Source organism: Trichomonas vaginalis, chromosome IV (assembly GCF_026262505.1).
Source record: "Trichomonas vaginalis G3 chromosome IV, whole genome shotgun sequence".
NCBI lineage: Eukaryota > Parabasalia > Trichomonadida > Trichomonadidae > Trichomonas > Trichomonas vaginalis.
Window position 1 is genome coordinate 32,504,038 of NC_067206.1, and position 16,773 is coordinate 32,520,810.

The 16,773-nt window shown below is 35.4% G+C and overlaps 10 protein-coding genes and 3 pseudogenes across 13 annotated transcripts, besides 8 other annotated features; 4 read left to right on the forward strand and 9 right to left on the reverse strand.

Moving 5' to 3' along the window:
- Positions 1-4,946: part of a mobile genetic element that runs on past the window's edge.
- TVAGG3_0208740 (DNA/RNA polymerases family) lies at positions 2,806-4,581 on the forward strand (the record flags this gene model as incomplete). Its single annotated transcript, XM_051226562.1, has 1 exon — positions 2,806-4,581. A coding segment is annotated over one exon (1,776 nt), but the record flags the coding sequence as incomplete, so codon positions are not given.
- Positions 4,777-4,944, forward strand: TVAGG3_0208750 (DNA/RNA polymerases family; the record flags this gene model as incomplete). The annotated part of the gene is made up of 1 exon (XM_051226563.1): positions 4,777-4,944. The coding sequence occupies one exon, from the start codon at positions 4,777-4,779 to the stop codon at positions 4,942-4,944; it is 168 nt and encodes a 55-aa protein (XP_051111549.1).
- Positions 4,947-4,976: 30 nt separating the features above from the next.
- Positions 4,977-5,234, forward strand: TVAGG3_0208760 (uncharacterized protein; the record flags this gene model as incomplete). The annotated part of the gene is made up of 1 exon (XM_051226564.1): positions 4,977-5,234. The coding sequence occupies one exon, from the start codon at positions 4,977-4,979 to the stop codon at positions 5,232-5,234; it is 258 nt and encodes an 85-aa protein (XP_051111550.1).
- Positions 5,235-5,282: 48 nt separating this feature from the next.
- TVAGG3_0208770 lies at positions 5,283-5,642 on the reverse strand (annotated as a pseudogene). The gene has a single exon. A coding segment is annotated over exon 1 (360 nt).
- Positions 5,643-5,995: 353 nt separating this feature from the next.
- On the reverse strand, positions 5,996-6,576 carry TVAGG3_0208780 (annotated as a pseudogene). The gene has a single exon. A coding segment is annotated over exon 1 (581 nt).
- Positions 6,577-6,889: 313 nt separating this feature from the next.
- On the reverse strand, positions 6,890-7,264 carry TVAGG3_0208790 (uncharacterized protein; the record flags this gene model as incomplete). Its single annotated transcript, XM_051226565.1, has 1 exon — positions 6,890-7,264. One exon carries the CDS (start codon positions 7,262-7,264, stop codon positions 6,890-6,892), a length of 375 nt encoding a protein of 124 aa, XP_051111551.1.
- A 181-nt stretch (positions 7,265-7,445) lies between these two features.
- TVAGG3_0208800 (uncharacterized protein) lies at positions 7,446-8,024 on the forward strand (the record flags this gene model as incomplete). Its single annotated transcript, XM_051226566.1, has 1 exon — positions 7,446-8,024. One exon carries the CDS (start codon positions 7,446-7,448, stop codon positions 8,022-8,024), a length of 579 nt encoding a protein of 192 aa, XP_051111552.1.
- A 39-nt stretch (positions 8,025-8,063) lies between these two features.
- Positions 8,064-8,819: a mobile genetic element.
- Positions 8,064-8,819: a terminal%2Cinverted (terminal inverted repeat of MuDRx-2_TV_TvPhantom-3 transposon ID:TVAGG3_0208810).
- A 402-nt stretch (positions 8,820-9,221) lies between these two features.
- On the reverse strand, positions 9,222-10,083 carry TVAGG3_0208820 (annotated as a pseudogene). The gene has a single exon. A coding segment is annotated over exon 1 (862 nt).
- Positions 10,084-10,108: 25 nt separating this feature from the next.
- On the reverse strand, positions 10,109-10,693 carry TVAGG3_0208830 (His-Me finger endonucleases family; the record flags this gene model as incomplete). The annotated part of the gene is made up of 1 exon (XM_051226567.1): positions 10,109-10,693. The coding sequence occupies one exon, from the start codon at positions 10,691-10,693 to the stop codon at positions 10,109-10,111; it is 585 nt and encodes a 194-aa protein (XP_051111553.1).
- A 435-nt stretch (positions 10,694-11,128) lies between these two features.
- Positions 11,129-11,166: a mobile genetic element.
- Positions 11,129-11,166: a terminal%2Cinverted (terminal inverted repeat of Banshee-A3 transposon ID:TVAGG3_0208840).
- A 1,177-nt stretch (positions 11,167-12,343) lies between these two features.
- Positions 12,344-12,380: a mobile genetic element.
- Positions 12,344-12,380: a terminal%2Cinverted (terminal inverted repeat of Banshee-A3 transposon ID:TVAGG3_0208850).
- Positions 12,381-13,358: 978 nt separating this feature from the next.
- On the reverse strand, positions 13,359-13,652 carry TVAGG3_0208860 (DNA/RNA polymerases family; the record flags this gene model as incomplete). The annotated part of the gene is made up of 1 exon (XM_051226568.1): positions 13,359-13,652. One exon carries the CDS (start codon positions 13,650-13,652, stop codon positions 13,359-13,361), a length of 294 nt encoding a protein of 97 aa, XP_051111554.1.
- Positions 13,653-14,112: 460 nt separating this feature from the next.
- Positions 14,113-16,773: part of a mobile genetic element that runs on past the window's edge.
- Positions 15,244-15,468, reverse strand: TVAGG3_0208880 (phage tail repeat-like family; the record flags this gene model as incomplete). The annotated part of the gene is made up of 1 exon (XM_051226569.1): positions 15,244-15,468. One exon carries the CDS (start codon positions 15,466-15,468, stop codon positions 15,244-15,246), a length of 225 nt encoding a protein of 74 aa, XP_051111555.1.
- Positions 15,850-16,014, reverse strand: TVAGG3_0208890 (uncharacterized protein; the record flags this gene model as incomplete). Its single annotated transcript, XM_051226570.1, has 1 exon — positions 15,850-16,014. One exon carries the CDS (start codon positions 16,012-16,014, stop codon positions 15,850-15,852), a length of 165 nt encoding a protein of 54 aa, XP_051111556.1.
- TVAGG3_0208900 (uncharacterized protein) lies at positions 16,034-16,435 on the reverse strand (the record flags this gene model as incomplete). Its single annotated transcript, XM_051226571.1, has 1 exon — positions 16,034-16,435. One exon carries the CDS (start codon positions 16,433-16,435, stop codon positions 16,034-16,036), a length of 402 nt encoding a protein of 133 aa, XP_051111557.1.

Sequence of the window (16,773 nt, forward strand, 5' to 3'; positions counted from 1 at the left end):
ATAATGCAATAGAAAAAACGAGAATAGTATATTATTATACAGATGACAGAAATAAATATTATAGTCAAGATTTTACCTACCCTGAAAACATAAGATTATATTATAAAAATATTCTGACACAACCGAAGAAACCTGAAATAGTTGCACTATATTTTAAGTTCAAAAGAGACAATCCTATAATATCTCATATGTTTGATTTAATGAACCCAGTAGGTTCTATTTAATACATCTATGGATGCAAGAGGTCTCAAGTAATGTTTGGTGTTGGTGCATGGGAAACAATAATCGACAGGTTTTTGTATTGTGCAAACTCTTCAAAGGAAACAGGTGGAAGTAAAACGATTTCAGGTGAAAATTTACCTGCACACAGTCATTACATAGATTTTAAGTACATCTCAAGCAGGTTGGCATAAGCATAGATATTGGGATTGGTCAGGAATGACAAAAGGTAAAGGATATGATGTTAAAGACGACGTTAAGTTTGCTATAAATTGTTACTGGAGTGACACTCAGGGAGAAGGAACCATACACATTTCGTTCAGGATACGCAAACAACGGGACAAAGTAAAGAATACATGCCACCTTACATGACAGTTTAACGCATGATATAGAATTGCTTAGTCGTCATTTTCAACTTCTTTAGCATATTCGTCAGGAGTTGTCTTATATTTGTTAGGAACTGTCTTTGAAAGTATAACTTGAACTTTGACAAGTTTGAAACGAGGTCTGACAATAGTAGTTTTATCTTCTGCTTGCAGTGTGTACATTTTGCCATATTTGCCTAAAACTTCAATAATATTCTCTTGTATACTTCTTCTATTTTACGAACACAAATGTGAGTACCTGTCGGGTTCCCATTGTTGTTCATAGTCATAGTATTTTCATATGGGTCGCGTTTAGGTATTTCTATTTTTACTTTGTCACCTTTCTGAAGTTTGAAGCCGGCATTCTTTCTTGTTTGTCTAGTTTGACTAAATTATTAAATATATAGTCTTTCTCTAAGTCAGGGTTGTTTTTCATTTCTTCGGGGGAGTGGTTTCCAAACCTTTTTGTTTACGGTTATTGTAAATATTTAAAACTTGTCTCATCTTTGCCATGGAGAAGTGTCTATATTATTTGTCGTCATATGACATTTCATTTGCTTCACCACCTTGTGGTTGGTTTAAGTCTCTTAACATTTTTATACATCCGTCAATGACACAAGAGCAGAATGGTTTTGGTCGACAATGAAATATTGGTTTACATTTTTTGAACGCAGATAGTTTTTTTTACATCATCTGATTTGAAAGAACTTTCACAGTCAGATGTCAGTTTTGTTGGATGGTATTTGTCAACGAATATTGTCAAAGCAGTTTTCACATCTAAAATATTTTTGGAATAATGGTAATGGCTTCAGTATCTTGTGTTTTGACCAACAAATATTAACCAGTATGGAGGTCCATCCTGTTCTAACTCTCGAATGTTTTCCAAGATATCATAAACCAAGCATTTGGTGTTGAACTAAAGATTTTTATCATGAGTGCTTTCTTTGTCGCTTTAGAAACATAGGGGTCCTTGTTCGGATTCGTCATTTTTTACCCTATAAGAAATGGGTTTATTTGGCGCATTAGCAGGAGTTGCATAGATTTTTACCCGCAGTGGGAACAATAGCCAGAGGTGCATTTGAATTGGAAGGAAGATTTTGAGTACATTAGGTATGAAAGAAGAAAGCTCAGCCTATTATACAAACTGTACAGAAGGTTGGGATGTAGCACGAGATGCAACAAATCTTATTCCAAATCCTGAAACAAGAGGAAAAGTTCAAAGATGGATGGACAATGTAGGAAGACAAGCAGGAAACTATTATAACAAAGCAAATGACTACTATACCAAGCAGGACACTATATGGACCAAGGTGAAAGATTCTTTAACAGAGGATATAACCATGCACAACAGTGGGTAAACAATAACCAACCGCAACCACCTCAAACGTGGGGAATGTAAAGTTTTTATTGAGATGAAATGAACAATGCAGCATTGAGACAAATGAGTTCAAGATGGATTTGTCGGCTTCCAGCATTTAAACCGATACATATAGTCAGGCTCAGCATGTGAAACTGAATGATATTATTAAAGGAACCATCCACCTCCAAACAACAACCAGTTGAAAACAAACCAAACTAAAATTTTTTACTGAGATGAAATGACCGAAGAAGTTGAAACGGTAGATTTGACACACAAACAAAAAGTTCAGAACCATTGTCAAAACCTGTCAAAGAACTTACAGATGAAGAGAAAAATTCAATAATAGAAAGTGCAGGTCTGGAAATACAAACCTAACTATAAAGTCACTTTCATAGAAATGGAACGGCTAGTATCTCAACAAGAAACAGACTCCTCACAAATAAATATTGAAGTCTGAAGGAGCTTTCGAGACAACAGATGGAAAGTTTACTTCACTGACCAACAGTTCATTATAGAACATCTCATTGACTTAGAGTCGAAATATTCTAAACTTTACAACAAACATAAAAAGTTGAAAGGAAAACAAAAACAAATGCATATGATATTTATGAAGATGTTGACGACACAACTGTTCCTGCAAGTGAAGTAAAGTCAGAGGAACCGAAAAGTGACGAAAAACCGATAGAAGAAGAAAAACCAAAAACTGAAGATAAACCAAAACCAAAGTTTAGTTTCCAAACTAAACCAAGTCAACCTTCATTAGCTGGTATGGGTTGGCGTCAAAGACTTATGGCAGCAGGCGGTTATGTAAAGTAAAGAAAAAAATATTTTTTTATTTTTATAAAAATGCCCCCATATAGAATGGATAGAAAGTCTGCTAGAATAAAAGCAGAGTTACAAAGATATGGTTGGAGAGTTTCGAAGAATTTTAAATATAGGAAGGGAAGACCCATAAAAGTCTATGACAAATTGTCTGGTCTTCGCTACGAAATGGATTTGGAAACAGCACGTGCCAATTATCCAAACAGACTAGAGAGGTTAGAAGAAGAACGTCTTATGGACATGCCTTTCGATGTTAGTGAACCTCAAGTTGAAGGACACGACGGCTTTGCCAGATTCTACTGGAAACATGACGAACAATTGCATCCTTTGAGAAGGAAAAAAGGAAAAGGTGAAGACGCACATGCTCCCATGGAAAGAACAAGATATGCATATGAAAAGTATCGTGAAGTTAGAAGTCAAATTACATCTGGTCGAACCTTTACAGTAAACTTTGACGAAGGAAAGAACAAAGAAGGCTTCATGGGAGTACTTGCTGCAATTCAAGACGGAAATAAGAAAGGACACAATCTCAGATTGACCATAACAGATTTGGATGGTCACATTTACTATGCACATGGCAATGAACAAACAGCCGCAAAACTTCTTGACGCTTTCAAGACTACAAAGAGAGAACAAATGGTTGACTCCGACTCAGACATTTTGAATGCAATTGAAGGAATTGCAAGTGTCAAGTTCGAATGGTACCAACCTAACCCTCAAGCAGTCAGACAACATGCTGGATACTTCCCGTTCATAAATAAGTCTGACATTGACTTGACAAGGTATGGAATTTACAATTCAATTGAAACAATTGTCAATGAACCTTGTATTCTTACATGTCTCAGGAACTCTGGTCTTGTTACAGATGAGAAGATGAAGTATCTTGAGTCATGTGTGAAGACAAGGTACATTCTCAGAGGTCAATTGGCAAAAATTGCACCGTTGGCAAATGTCAATATCCGAGTCAACATACCTACAGCTAAAGGTTCTTCACATGACGACTATGTTGTTGACAAAGACTTACCATGGTTGAAGATTGTAATTGTCCACAACCACTTCATGTTGAACGAAAGTCTTACAAACCCATTCTTTGGTAAAAGTAAGTGCAACATTGTCAGAGCTGTAAACATTCTTTTCGAGAAAGGTTTGTTGGAACCAATTCCAGATGACAAGCTGACAGAAACTTTTGTACCAAAAGACGAAACAAACTTTTCATTGTTAGCAAGACCAAAAGTTGTTCCAGACAAAGTTCTAGTACAAAAGAAGTACACAGTTCCACAAGGGGTTGGTATGTTCGGATACCAACCTGAACCAGAAGAACTTCCAATGAGGTTGCAAGAACTTCAAGATGCTATAAACAAACTTCCATTGAGACATCCAATTGACGTCAAATTGTATTGGAGAGCATCTGAGTTAGGTCAGAAGGTTTTATATGAAACAGGTTGCTTCGACGATGTTTATGAGATAACAGGAGAAGTTTCTCAGAAGATAAGAGACTCACTTGAATTTCCACAAACTGGACCAATTGGTTGCGACAAGTTCGACTCAGATGAAAAGATATACTATGTCGACCTTAACGCTGCATACATGAGGTTTGTCCAATATATTCCGACTGGAATTCCAAACGAAGATGGTGAGTTCCCGGGAAGGAACTATACAGTTGGAAAAGTCATACAACAACTGTATGATATTAGGAAAGCTTCAAACCCCAAACTTGCAATGACACTCAAATTGCTTATGAATTCGACATGGGGATATTCCATTAAGAAACCTCAAGAGATGAAGAGTAAACATTATGAGAAGGTCGACAACTTTGTTGAAAGGTTTTCTCCTTTTGTTTTGAAGTACGAATTCACTCAAGGTCAAAGTGGCTTAGTAACCACATTAAAACCTATTGTCGAACATTGGTCTTACCCTCAGTTCGCAAAAGCAGTCCTTGACGAGTACAACAAATTCTTCTCCGAAGTCAAATCCAAAGTCAAGGTTTACTATGAGAACATTGACGCACTCATGACGAACGAAGAAGGCTATAACAAACTCATTGAAATGGGTTTAGTCGGTGAAAAGATGGGTCAATTCAAATTGGACAAAATTTTCACCGAAGTTCATGTCCTCTCCAAGCGTAAGTACTGGGGTGTTAAAGAAGATGGTGAAATAGTTAAACATTGCATGAAATAAAAATTTATTTTTTAAAAAGTGACATTTTTTTAATGGCGTACATCCCTGAGCGCTTCGTCCAGTTCAACCAAATGTTGGTCTCAGACCCAGGCAAGAGATATTCCAAGCCCGAACTCGACCGTCTCTTCAAAGAATGGATTGAAGACTACAGAGGAGACGAGTGGTTGACAATTGAATTTGCTCGGGCTTGGAATTGCTACAGAAGGGTCTTAGACGTGGACCCAAGACTCACGTACAGAGGTTGGGATGTGGTCTTCACATTCCAAGATTGGTACGAATACCAAAAATAAAAACTTAAATTTACTTGGGGTTTCCCCCTAAAATAATTTTTTTTACTCTTAGAACCACTCGAGGTTCTCCTTACGGTTGTTGAGCTTGTCACCGTCAATGTGTCTGACCTTCGTCTTCTTGTCTGGATTTGGAACCCATTGAATTGCGACAAGCTTGCCCATGGAGATTGAACCGCGATTCCGAAGGTTAAGGTTCAAGTGTCCCAAGTTGTTGAGGACTGGGGTAAGAACCTTGCCTGTCTCCTTGTTGCGGATTTGGTATGGGTAGGGTTGGGAAATTTCGTAACCGTCATCGGCAACAAGGGTTGCCCATGTAGCGGCTTCAGGAACTTCTTCGTGTTTCTCTTCTTCTCTTCTTCCTCGACAATTCCTTCTTCAATTTGGTACTCACGAAGTACGGTGTTGCATGTTCTGTCCTTTCCGAGTACCTTCCAGATGGCGTCTATCTCTTCGAAGAAACGGTAGATGAGTCTGGCAAGGTCTCGGTTCTCTCTCTCGTAATTGCGCAAGGATTCTGAGAAATCGTTCAGGCATTTCTCATTGGAAGCTTGGTTCATGAGGACATCGGCTTTGAGATTGGTCATCTCTGTCATAAGACTACTTTGGAGAGTCTTAATGGTGTTTGTCAGATGAGCTTTCAATTGGGCAATTTGAATTTGAATTGGGCGCTTGTCTGGCAACCTTGAAAGGACATCTGCCATTGTGTTCGGCTTCGGTGCTTGTTCGGACATCGAAAAAATGAAGTGGTTTGAGAATGGGTTTTACTTCAAAAAGCTGTTATGACAGTTAAGTCATACAACAAGTTTAAAATAATATCTTGCTCTTCTTCTGAACGTTTGTTGTCTCTTCCGATAAAAGTTTCGAACATGAGAACCAAAAAACGTTTTTTGAGAACGAAGAGTTCAGGCAAACGTTTCATATTCTGGATATGTTGGGAGCAGTTCAAAACATCTGAGCTGACTTTCGGACAAAATTGGGACAATGTCAGAAAATTCATCTTTGGTCGGACTGCTTGAAGGTAAGTCCCTTACATGTAAGTAGCTCTGGTAAAGTCTTCTCATTTCTGCTAACTTCTGGAGTATAGCTTCGTAATTTAAGAGTTTTAATTTTAATTGTCTTATTCCTCTTTGACATCTAAACGGTAAGTATCCATGAGGTCAAGAGTAGCTTTGGTAGCTTTAAGTGGAGCTATCTCTTCTTTGACTTGTGCAATTTTGGTTGCAATTGTGGTTTGAGCTCCTTCAAGTTCGCCGTCTATGTCGTTCTCAACACCTTCAACCATAGCTTGAAACTCTTCATCGGTCCATTGAGTTTGGTGTGGGACGAATTTAACTTGCTTCATTCAAAAAACGAAAAAAATGTTTTTACTCTAAACGTGCCATGTATCTGGCTATAAGAAACTTACCAGAAGGCTTCTTCTTCACATGAGTCTTTGGCAACTTGAGAGTTCTTGTTGGAGTTGGGTCTGGAATTTCAATTCTCTCTCGAGCGCGCATTCCCCACTGTCCTTCTTGCCACCATAAACTGTGTATTGACCGAACTTGCATTTGCAGGAAGACCGGTCACTACAAGGTTCACAGTTGAAATAGTTGTACTCATACCTGGTGAGTACGAGTGTGAGTAAAAACATAAAAAAGTGAGTTAAAATGAGATGTTTACTGAACTGGCTGAATGTCGCCTTCACAGGTTATGTAGAACGGCTGACCAGAGAAGTGAAGGAGAGACTGAATTGCCAATTTCATATGGGGTAGGGGGTTCTCCTTGTTTGGTATTTTTATCCAAGGACGTTTGTTTAGGAACTTAACAAGAGCTTCTCTTTTGGCGTCCTTTATGCCATCGTAGGCTGTCCCGTCTGGTATTTGAATTGGAATTCCAGTCGAAGTCTCGAGCTGAAGTGTAGACCTTCCAGAAATAGTGGTGAACTTGACCTTGGGCTTCATTACCTTGCGCAAGTAGTCTTTTACGCAGTCGTTAATTTCAATTAGGTAAATTGCCTCGTCAAGTCTTTCTTGCATTCCAAGTTCTTCCATCCGACAGGAAAATATTTTCCCGACAAAGGGAAAAATTTTTCCTTCCGACAGGAAGAACTCTTCCAGTTGTCCGTCTGTAAACCATTCAAATTTTCGAAAATTGAGAACTTTTTGGTCGAACTTCAGAAAAAGTTTTTCCTTCCGACAGGAAAAATTTTTCCTTCCGACAGGACACAAACGGATGACTGACGTTCCTCTTCCTGAATGCCTTCCAAAGCCAGAAGAACCGAAAGCTGCAGAACCACAACAGTCTCCTCAGCAACCTCAGTTCCAGCAAGTACCTCCGAATTACTACCAATTTCCACCTCAAGGTTACTACCCACCACAAGGCTTCCCGAACTACCCTCCTCAGCCTATGCCTTACTTCCCCAACCCTTGGATGTTTATGCAAAACCCTGCCCCACAATTCCAATCTCAATCGAAGAGAGACCAAGACTTCGAAGAAGGTCTGAACCGCTTACGCAAAGAGTATGCTACAGCTCCAATGGAAGACGACAGGCTTTCAGTCTCTTCCCTCAAATCGACCGATTCGACTCGTACCACATATTCGGTTCGTGACCGTGAAGACTACCTCAAGCAGTCTGAGAGACTCTTCATCCTACAACCATTTACAGTTGGAGCTCTCAAGAACATGCGCAATTACGAAGGTCAGACACCAGCTGGAGACCGCAAAACAGACGTACTCGCAAGAGCCGTCCAGCTCGTCAAAACAAAGACGGAGATAGTCGACTTCATACTTGCAGCTTGCCCTTACAAGTAAAAAAAATAAACAATTACGAATTAAACTGTTTACTCTTTCTTTTCCTATAATAACTTCATTTAATCATCTTCAATATTTTTCTTTCTTTTTTCTATTCATTATTCATTTATTTATTCATATTTTTCTCTTGTTATCTTCTTTTGATCTTCAGATTAATCAAATCTTTTATTTTTTCCTCAGTTACTCACTTAACAATCGCCGTATATTGATATATTGTCGAAAATAACGTAAATAGCGATAAATTCTCTTTAATATCTCGCAAAGTTATGAACGTTTAGCAATTATCGAATGTAGGTAAATCTAGCTTATACATAAACATATCATTCATTTCAAATTGAACTATTCGTATGTATTCTTTTTTTTGCTTGTCACACTTGAAAGATGTTCTTATTTTTGAAGTAGAAAATTTAAGTTGGTTGTTTTTCTTTGAAACTCTTGTAGATGCTAGATCTTTATAATATTTTGTTATGAACAATATTTTTTCGTCTTGATTTCAATATTTTCGCGATAAAAATTTGAAAATTTGATAATAATATGTGAGTTTTTCAAATCTTTTATAATACGTATCTCATACATATTGTTTTAAACATACCTTTAGGCGAAAGACATGAAGAAAAGCAATGCATAGAGATTTTGTTTCCATTAACGGACAAAAATAATTGTGTGTCATAATATGCGCAGTTCTCAATTTTGCGCATATTTTGACAAAATTTTGAATACTTTTGCTCTCAATTTATAGAAAAATGCCAGAAAAAGTGTCATAATATGCGCAAATATGCGACAAAAAATAATCTCGTAATGAAGCCCAAGGTCAAGTTCACCACTATTTCTGGAAGGTCTACACTTCAGCTCGAGACTTCGACTGGAATTCCAATTCAAATACCAGACGGGACAGCCTACGATGGCATAAAGGACGCCAAAAGAGAAGCTCTTGTTAAGTTCCTAAACAAACGTCCTTGGATAAAAATACCAAACAAGGAGAACCCCCTACCTCATATGAAATTGGCAATTCAGTCTCTCCTTCACTTCTCTGGTCAGCCGTTCTACATAACTTGTGAAGGCGACATCCAACCAGTTCGGTAAACATCTCATTTTAACTCACTTTTTTAATGTTTTTTGTGAAAGTGTCAAAAATAAATTGTTTTCATGAGTTTTCTACGATGTTAGAAAAAATGTTATTTTCTAATATCTTCACATTCAATACTTTTTCAGCACTTTTCCGTAGTTATATATGAAAGACAATTCGAGATAAAAGTCATAGTACAATGGAATAATATGTTGCACACCATTTGTTGTGAACCAAACTTGAAAGTCAGAGAAACTGTTACTAGGTGGTTCGTAGAATTTAGAAGCAAAGTCATAAAGGTCCTTACCAATACATAGAAAACTATTGTTGCTTGAACTGAAACTTGCATGACACATAACATTTTGAGGGTCAAACACGTTTCTATAAACCATCAAATCTGCTGGTGGAAGTATAAATTTAAATGGACCATCTGGTGGTAATGGTTCGTTCTGGTTTAGTAACCGAAGAAATTGTGCCCAAGAACGTTTGTCTACTTCCCAAAATAAAAAACTCTGTATCTCTTGGAGGGTTAATTTCAATCTTTTGAAATGAAACGGTGGAGTTCATCTTGTCATATTCTAGTTTCAGATAGTATGTTCCATTTAGTAAAGAGTCGTATTTTTCTTGAAATTCCCAATAATATTTGTTCATTTGAGTTTGAAAGTCATCTAGAGTTTTCTCAAGACTTTCGTCTGAACGAACTGTAAAGATTCTCATTTCGTCAAATTTGTCTATTAGACCATCAGGACCTTTATACTGCCCATGAAAATATACTGCGAACATAAATGCGTTAGTTCTATTTGAAAACAAAACTCTTCTAAATCCTATTGCCTTTGCATCTGAAGGACTTTGAAGCCAACGAATTGGATAGTCAAACCTGTATGCTCGGGATGAAATTTCTTCATCTGAAATAGTCCTACCAGCATTTGTAAAGATATAGTCTAACGGTTTTTTATCTGCTACTTTTGTTCTTTGTTTTTCAACCTGAAGCATTTAATATATGTAAAAATATATTGTTTTAAAATGGTATGCCATATAGCTTCTTGAATTTGTTAAGAAGTATTTGAACGTATTTTCCATCTGTATCTCTAGTGTTTACATAAGCATAGCCCGCCTTAGTAAAATATACTTGTAATTTCCTATAGTTTACGCCGGTATAAAAGTAGAAAGAGTCTTGTTCTTCGCTATAGTAGTAAAACTCAAACGTATGCTTGCCATAGTCTGTAATTTCAATTGTTTCATCTTCTAGTTCGTCGACAAATTCGAATACAATATCTCCAAATTTGCCTTTGTTCTTATTGTTTTCAGAACGAGTGACCCAACGTAAGTTTTCAAGTCTATTGTCGTTTCTTATATGGTTTATATGGTCTACAAAAGGTAAATTGTTAGGATTCAGTAGAAAATGAGTTGCAATGACAGCATGTTTAAGATAGTGTTTTCCACCCATCTTCATAATAGCATATCCGTCATTTCGTTCCCATTCGCTTAAAACTCTTTTTGTCTTTTTGTTTCTGACTTCAAATGACTCACAACAGTGAATTTCATATTTCTCATCTAACAAACAAGTTTCCCAACGGTCTTCTCCAACAAACTCAGCGTACATTTCAAATAAAATAAAAAAATGTCACTTTTTTGAAAAACGTTTTTACTTCATGCAATGTTTTATTTCTGTGCCGTCTTCAAGTATGCCACAATATTTCCTTTTCGATATTACATGAACTTCGGAAAATACCTTATCTAGCTTAAAACAGCCCATCTTTTCACCGACTAAACCCATTTCAATGAGTTTGTTATAGCCTTCTTCGTTCGTCATGAGTGCGTCAATGTTCTCATAGTAAACCTTGACTTTGGATTTGACTTCGGAGAAGAATTTGTTGTACTCGTCAAGGACTGCCTTTGCGAACTGAGGGTAAGACCAATGTTCGACAATAGGTTTTAATGTGGTTACTAAGCTACTTTGACCTTGAGTGTGTAATGCATGAAAAATAGCGTGACTTCATTTTTGACAGTTTACAAATGTAAAGTGTTGCATCCTTAATGTTGTAAACAGAAATTCATCAAAAGTGACACCTCAGAAAAGCTAAAATATTGAATTTTTGGAACTTTTGATAGAGCACGTTTTTAAATATTAATTAAAGTAAATGTATATTTTGTAAAGATTCTTTTTAATAAAAAAATAAAATTTTGAAGAAGAACACAAAATCTTCTGAAAAATAATATCACATAAACTCATATTATTTTCTAATATATAACTATTTTATATAAAAATCAAATTCAATGATCTTAAAAGCGAAGGATAAACCTCAAAATTTACGAATATAATGAGTGGGAATATAATGCTTATCTATCATAAAACCATATGAAATATTAATTTTTGCTTTACGCCTAATTTTTGACGACAATTAGCAAAAAATGTTAAATGTTAACACTCAGTCCACTTGAATATGAAAAATAAAATTGACTTTGATTAAATGTTTTTATTTATCATGCAATTCTTCTTGCGACCAAAGATTTGAATAAAATTTCAAAAAAATAAGATAGCTTAAAAAATAATATACGGTAGTGTTTACTAATAGATGAATAGTATATAAATTCTATTAAAATGGATTTGATCCAAAAAATATAAAACCAAAAATAATTGTTATAATTTAAATGAAGAAGTAATTTAAAACGATTTTATTTATGATCAAATTTTATATATTTTTTTGGATCAAATCCATTTTAATAGAATTTATATACTATTCATCTATTAGTAAACACTACCGTATATTATTTTTTAAGCTATCTTATTTTTTGAAATTTTATTCAAATCTTTGGTCGCAAGAAGAATTGCATGATAAATAAAAACATTTAATCAAAGTCAATTTATTTTTCATATTCAAGTGGACTGAGTGTTAACATTTAACATTTTTTGCTAATTGTCGTCAAAAATTAGGCGTAAAGCAAAAATTGATATTTCATATGGTTTTATGATAGATAAGCATTATATTCCCACTCATTATATTCGTAAATTTTGAGGTTTATCCTTCGCTTTTAAGATCATTGAATTTGATTTTTATATAAAATAGTTATATATTAGAAAATAATATGAGTTTATGTGATATTATTTTTCAGAAGATTTCATTCTATATGCCTATGAAAAGTACTCTCAAAACTAACTTTTTCCTAATTATAATTAAATCTAGAATATTGTATGATGCTTAGTATTATTTCATTTTTCTCATTCAATTTAGAATTTACAAATGTCAAAAAATTGAGAGCTGTCACTTTTGATGAATTTCTGTTTATTACATTAAAAACTTGGAAATATATACATTCATGAATTATCTTGTATATTAATTGAAAATCCATAAAACCCTAACAATATTTTTTCTTAAAAAAAAACTATAAAAATATAAATAAAATTAATCGTTAAATAAAAATATTTGATATTAGAATTTTATTGGAAAAATAAAAAACTTAATATTTTAAAGAAATACTTAAATACTTGAATGTTTTAACTTTTACATTATCATATAGACTCTCAAATTATTAGCCATTTTGGCTGAGAACTATGGTCTGCGAGGTACATAGATAGAATCAGTACCTCGCAGACTATAGTTCTCTATATGGCGCCGAAAATTTTTGGCGAAATGTCGTCGCATTTCACCAAAAATTTTTCGGCGCCATAGGAAGAATTGGAGGTGTGAGATACTATTACATGCTATAGTACTCACACCCTCCAACTCCCAATCAAAATCGCATAAAATTTGCTACTTATCTTCAGATTACCTCCCATTATAAAATATATCATTGCTATCTCATTGTACTATATTTCCACCCTATTGTATTTAAAAATATAAATTTTTTGATAATATATTTTTATATCTTGAATTTTCAAACAATATATTCACAGATAATATAATGGGAAATCTATCTCAACCTAGCCTTAAAGTACCAAACTCCTGCTTGCATTCTCACTCACAAATATTAAACATCCATCTCCAAAAAACTAAATTCTTCACAATTTTTTTAAAATTGAGAACATAAAAAACGTATGCATTCAATAATTTAAGATACTAACAAATATTAAAAACTTCAAAATATCAGATATTAACGTTTTTCAATTAAAAAAAATATCATTTTGCTTTTCAATTCGAACATAAATCTTAAATATTTTTAATTAATATCTGATTTACAGCATTATTATCCATTTATAAATCTGACAAATAAATGACAAAACCATCAGAAAAAGTGTCACTTTGTCAAAAGTGAAGTCACGCTATTTTTCATGCACAACAACTTTGACCTTGAGTGAATTCGTACTTCAAAACAAAAGGAGAAAACCTTTCAACAAAGTTGTCGACCTTCTCATAATGTTTACTCTTCATCTCTTGAGGTTTCTTAATGGAATATCCCCATGTCGAATTCATAAGCAATTTGAGTGTCATTGCAAGTTTGGGGTTTGAAGCTTTCCTAATATCATACAGTTGTTGTATGACTTTTCCAACTGTATAGTTCCTTCCCGGGAACTCACCATCTTCGTTTGGAATTCCAGTCGGAATATATTGGACAAACCTCATGTATGCAGCGTTAAGGTCGACATAGTATATCTTTTCATCTGAGTCGAACTTGTCGCAACCAATTGGTCCAGTTTGTGGAAATTCATGAGTCTCTTATCTTCTGAGAAACTTCTCCTGTTATCTCATAAACATCGTCGAAGCAACCTGTTTCATATAAAACCTTCTGACCTAACTCAGATGCTCTCCAATACAATTTGACGTCAATTGGATGTCTCAATGGAAGTTTGTTTATAGCATCTTGAAGTTCTTGCAACCTCATTGGAAGTTCTTCTGGTTCAGGTTGGTATCCGAACATACCAACCCCTTGTGGAACTGTGTACTTCTTTTGTACTAGAACTTTGTCTGGAACAACTTTTGGTCTTGCTAACAATGAAAAGTTTGTTTCGTCTTTTGGTACAAAAGTTTCTGTCAGCTTGTCATCTGGAATTGGTTCCAACAAACCTTTCTCGAAAAGAATGTTTACAGCTCTGACAATGTTGCACTTACTTTTACCAAAGAATGGGTTTGTAAGACTTTCGTTCAACATGAAGTGGTTGTGGACAATTACAATCTTCAACCATGGTAAGTCTTTGTCAACAACATAGTCGTCATGTGAAGAACCTTTAGCTGTAGGTATGTTGACTCGGATATTGACATTTGCCAACGGTGCAATTTTTGCCAATTGACCTCTGAGAATGTACCTTGTCTTCACACATGACTCAAGATACTTCATCTTCTCATCTGTAACAAGACCAGAGTTCCTGAGACATGTAAGAATACAAGGTTCATTGACAATTGTTTCAATTGAATTGTAAATTCCATACCTTGTCAAGTCAATGTCAGACTTATTTATGAACGGGAAGTATCCAGCATGTTGTCTGACTGCTTGAGGGTTAGGTTGGTACCATTCGAACTTGACACTTGCAATTCCTTCAATTGCATTCAAAATGTCTGAGTCGGAGTCAACCATTTGTTCTCTCTTTGTAGTCTTGAAAGCGTCAAGAAGTTTTGCGGCTGTTTTGTTCATTGCCATGTGCATAGTAAATGTGACCATCCAAATCTGTTATGGTCAATCTGAGATTGTGTCCTTTCTTATTTCCGTCTTGAATTGCAGCAAGTACTCCCATGAAGCCTTCTTTGTTCTTTCCTTCGTCAAAGTTTACTGTAAAGGTTCGACCAGATGTAATTTGACTTCTAACTTCACGATACTTTTCATATGCATATCTTGTTCTTTCCATGGGAGCATGTACGTCTTCACCTTTTCCTTTTTTCCTCTCAAAGGATGCAATTGTTCGTCATGTTTCCAGTAGAATCTGGAAAGCCGTCGTGTCCTTCAACTTGAGGTTCACTGACATCGAAAGGCATGTCCATAAGACGTTCTTCTTCTAACCTCTCTAGTCTGTTTTGGATAATTGGCACGTGCTGTTTCCAAATCCATTTCGTAGCGAAGACCAGAACAATTTGTCATAGACTTTTATGGGTTTCCCTTCCTATATTTAAAATTCTTCGAAACTCTCCAACCATATCTTTGTAACTCTGCTTTTATTCTAGCAGACTTTCTATCCATTCTATATGGGGGTATTTTTATAAAAATAAAAAAATATTTTTTTCTTTACTTTACATAACCGCCTGCTGCCATAAGTCTTTGACGCCAACCCATACCAGCTAATGAAGGTTGACTTGGTTTAGTTTGGAAACTAAACTTTGGTTTTGGTTTATCTTCAGTTTTTGGTTTTTCTTCTTCTATCGGTTTTTCGTCACTTTTCGGTTCCTCTGACTTTACTTCACTTGCAGGAACAGTTGTGTCGTCAACATCTTCATAAATATCATATGCCATTTGTTTTTGTTTTCCTTTCAAACTTTTTATGTTTGTTGTAAAGTTTAGAATATTTCGACTCTAAGTCAATGAGATGTTCTATAATGAACTGTTGGTCAGTGAAGTAAACTTTTCCATCTGTTGTCTCGAAAGCTCCTTCAGACTTCAATATTTTATTTGTGAGAGTCTGTTTCTTTTTTGAGATACTAGCCGTTCCATTTCTATGAAAAGTGACTTTATAGTTAGGGTTTGTATTTCCAGACCTGGCACTTTCTATTATTGAATTTTTCTCTTCATCTGTAAGTTCTTTGACAGGTTTTGACAATGGTTCTGAACTTTTTGTTTTGTGTGTCAAATCTACCGTTTCAACTTTCTTCGGTCATTTCATCTCAGTAAAAAATTTTAGTTTGGTTTGTTTTCAACTGGTTGTTGTTGTGGAGGTGGGATGGTTCCTTTAATAATATCATTCAGTTTCACATGCTGAGCCTGACTATATGGTATCGGTTTAAATGCTGGAAGCCGACAAATCCATCTTGAACTCATTTGTCTCAATGCTGCATTGTTCATTTCATCTCAATAAAAAACTTTACATTCCCCACGTTTGAGGTGGTTGCGGTTGGTTATTGTTTACCCACTGTTGTGCATGGTTATATCCTCTGTTAAAGAATCTTTCACCTTGGTCCATATAGTGTCCTGCTTGGTTATAGTAGTCATTTGCTTTGTTATAATAGTTTCCTGCTTGTCTTCCTACATTGTCCATCCATCTTTGAACTTTTCCTCTTGTTTCAGGATTTGGAATAAGATTTGTTGCATCTCGTGCTACATCCCAACCTTTCTGTACAGTTTGTATAATAGGCTGAGCTTTCTCTTTCAGTATACCTAATGTACTCAAAATCTTCCTTCCAATTCCAAATGCACCTCTGGCTATTGTTCCCACTGCGGGTAAAAATCTGGATGCAACTCCTGCTAATGCGCCAAATAAACCCATTTCTTATAGGGTAAAAAATGACGAATCCGAACAAGGACCCCTATGTTTCTAAAGCGACAAAGAAAGCACTCATGATAAAAATCTTTTAGTTCAACACCAAATGCTTGGTTTTATGGATATCTTGGAAAACATTCCGAGAGTTAGAACAGATGGACCTCCATAACTGGTTAATATTTGTTGGTCAAAACACAAGATACTGTGAAGCCATACCATTATGGTCCAAAAATATTTTAGATGTGAAAACTGCTTTGACAATATTTGTTGACAAATACCATCCAACAAAACTGACATCTGACTGTGAAGTTCTTTCAAATCAGATGATGTAAAAAACTATCTGC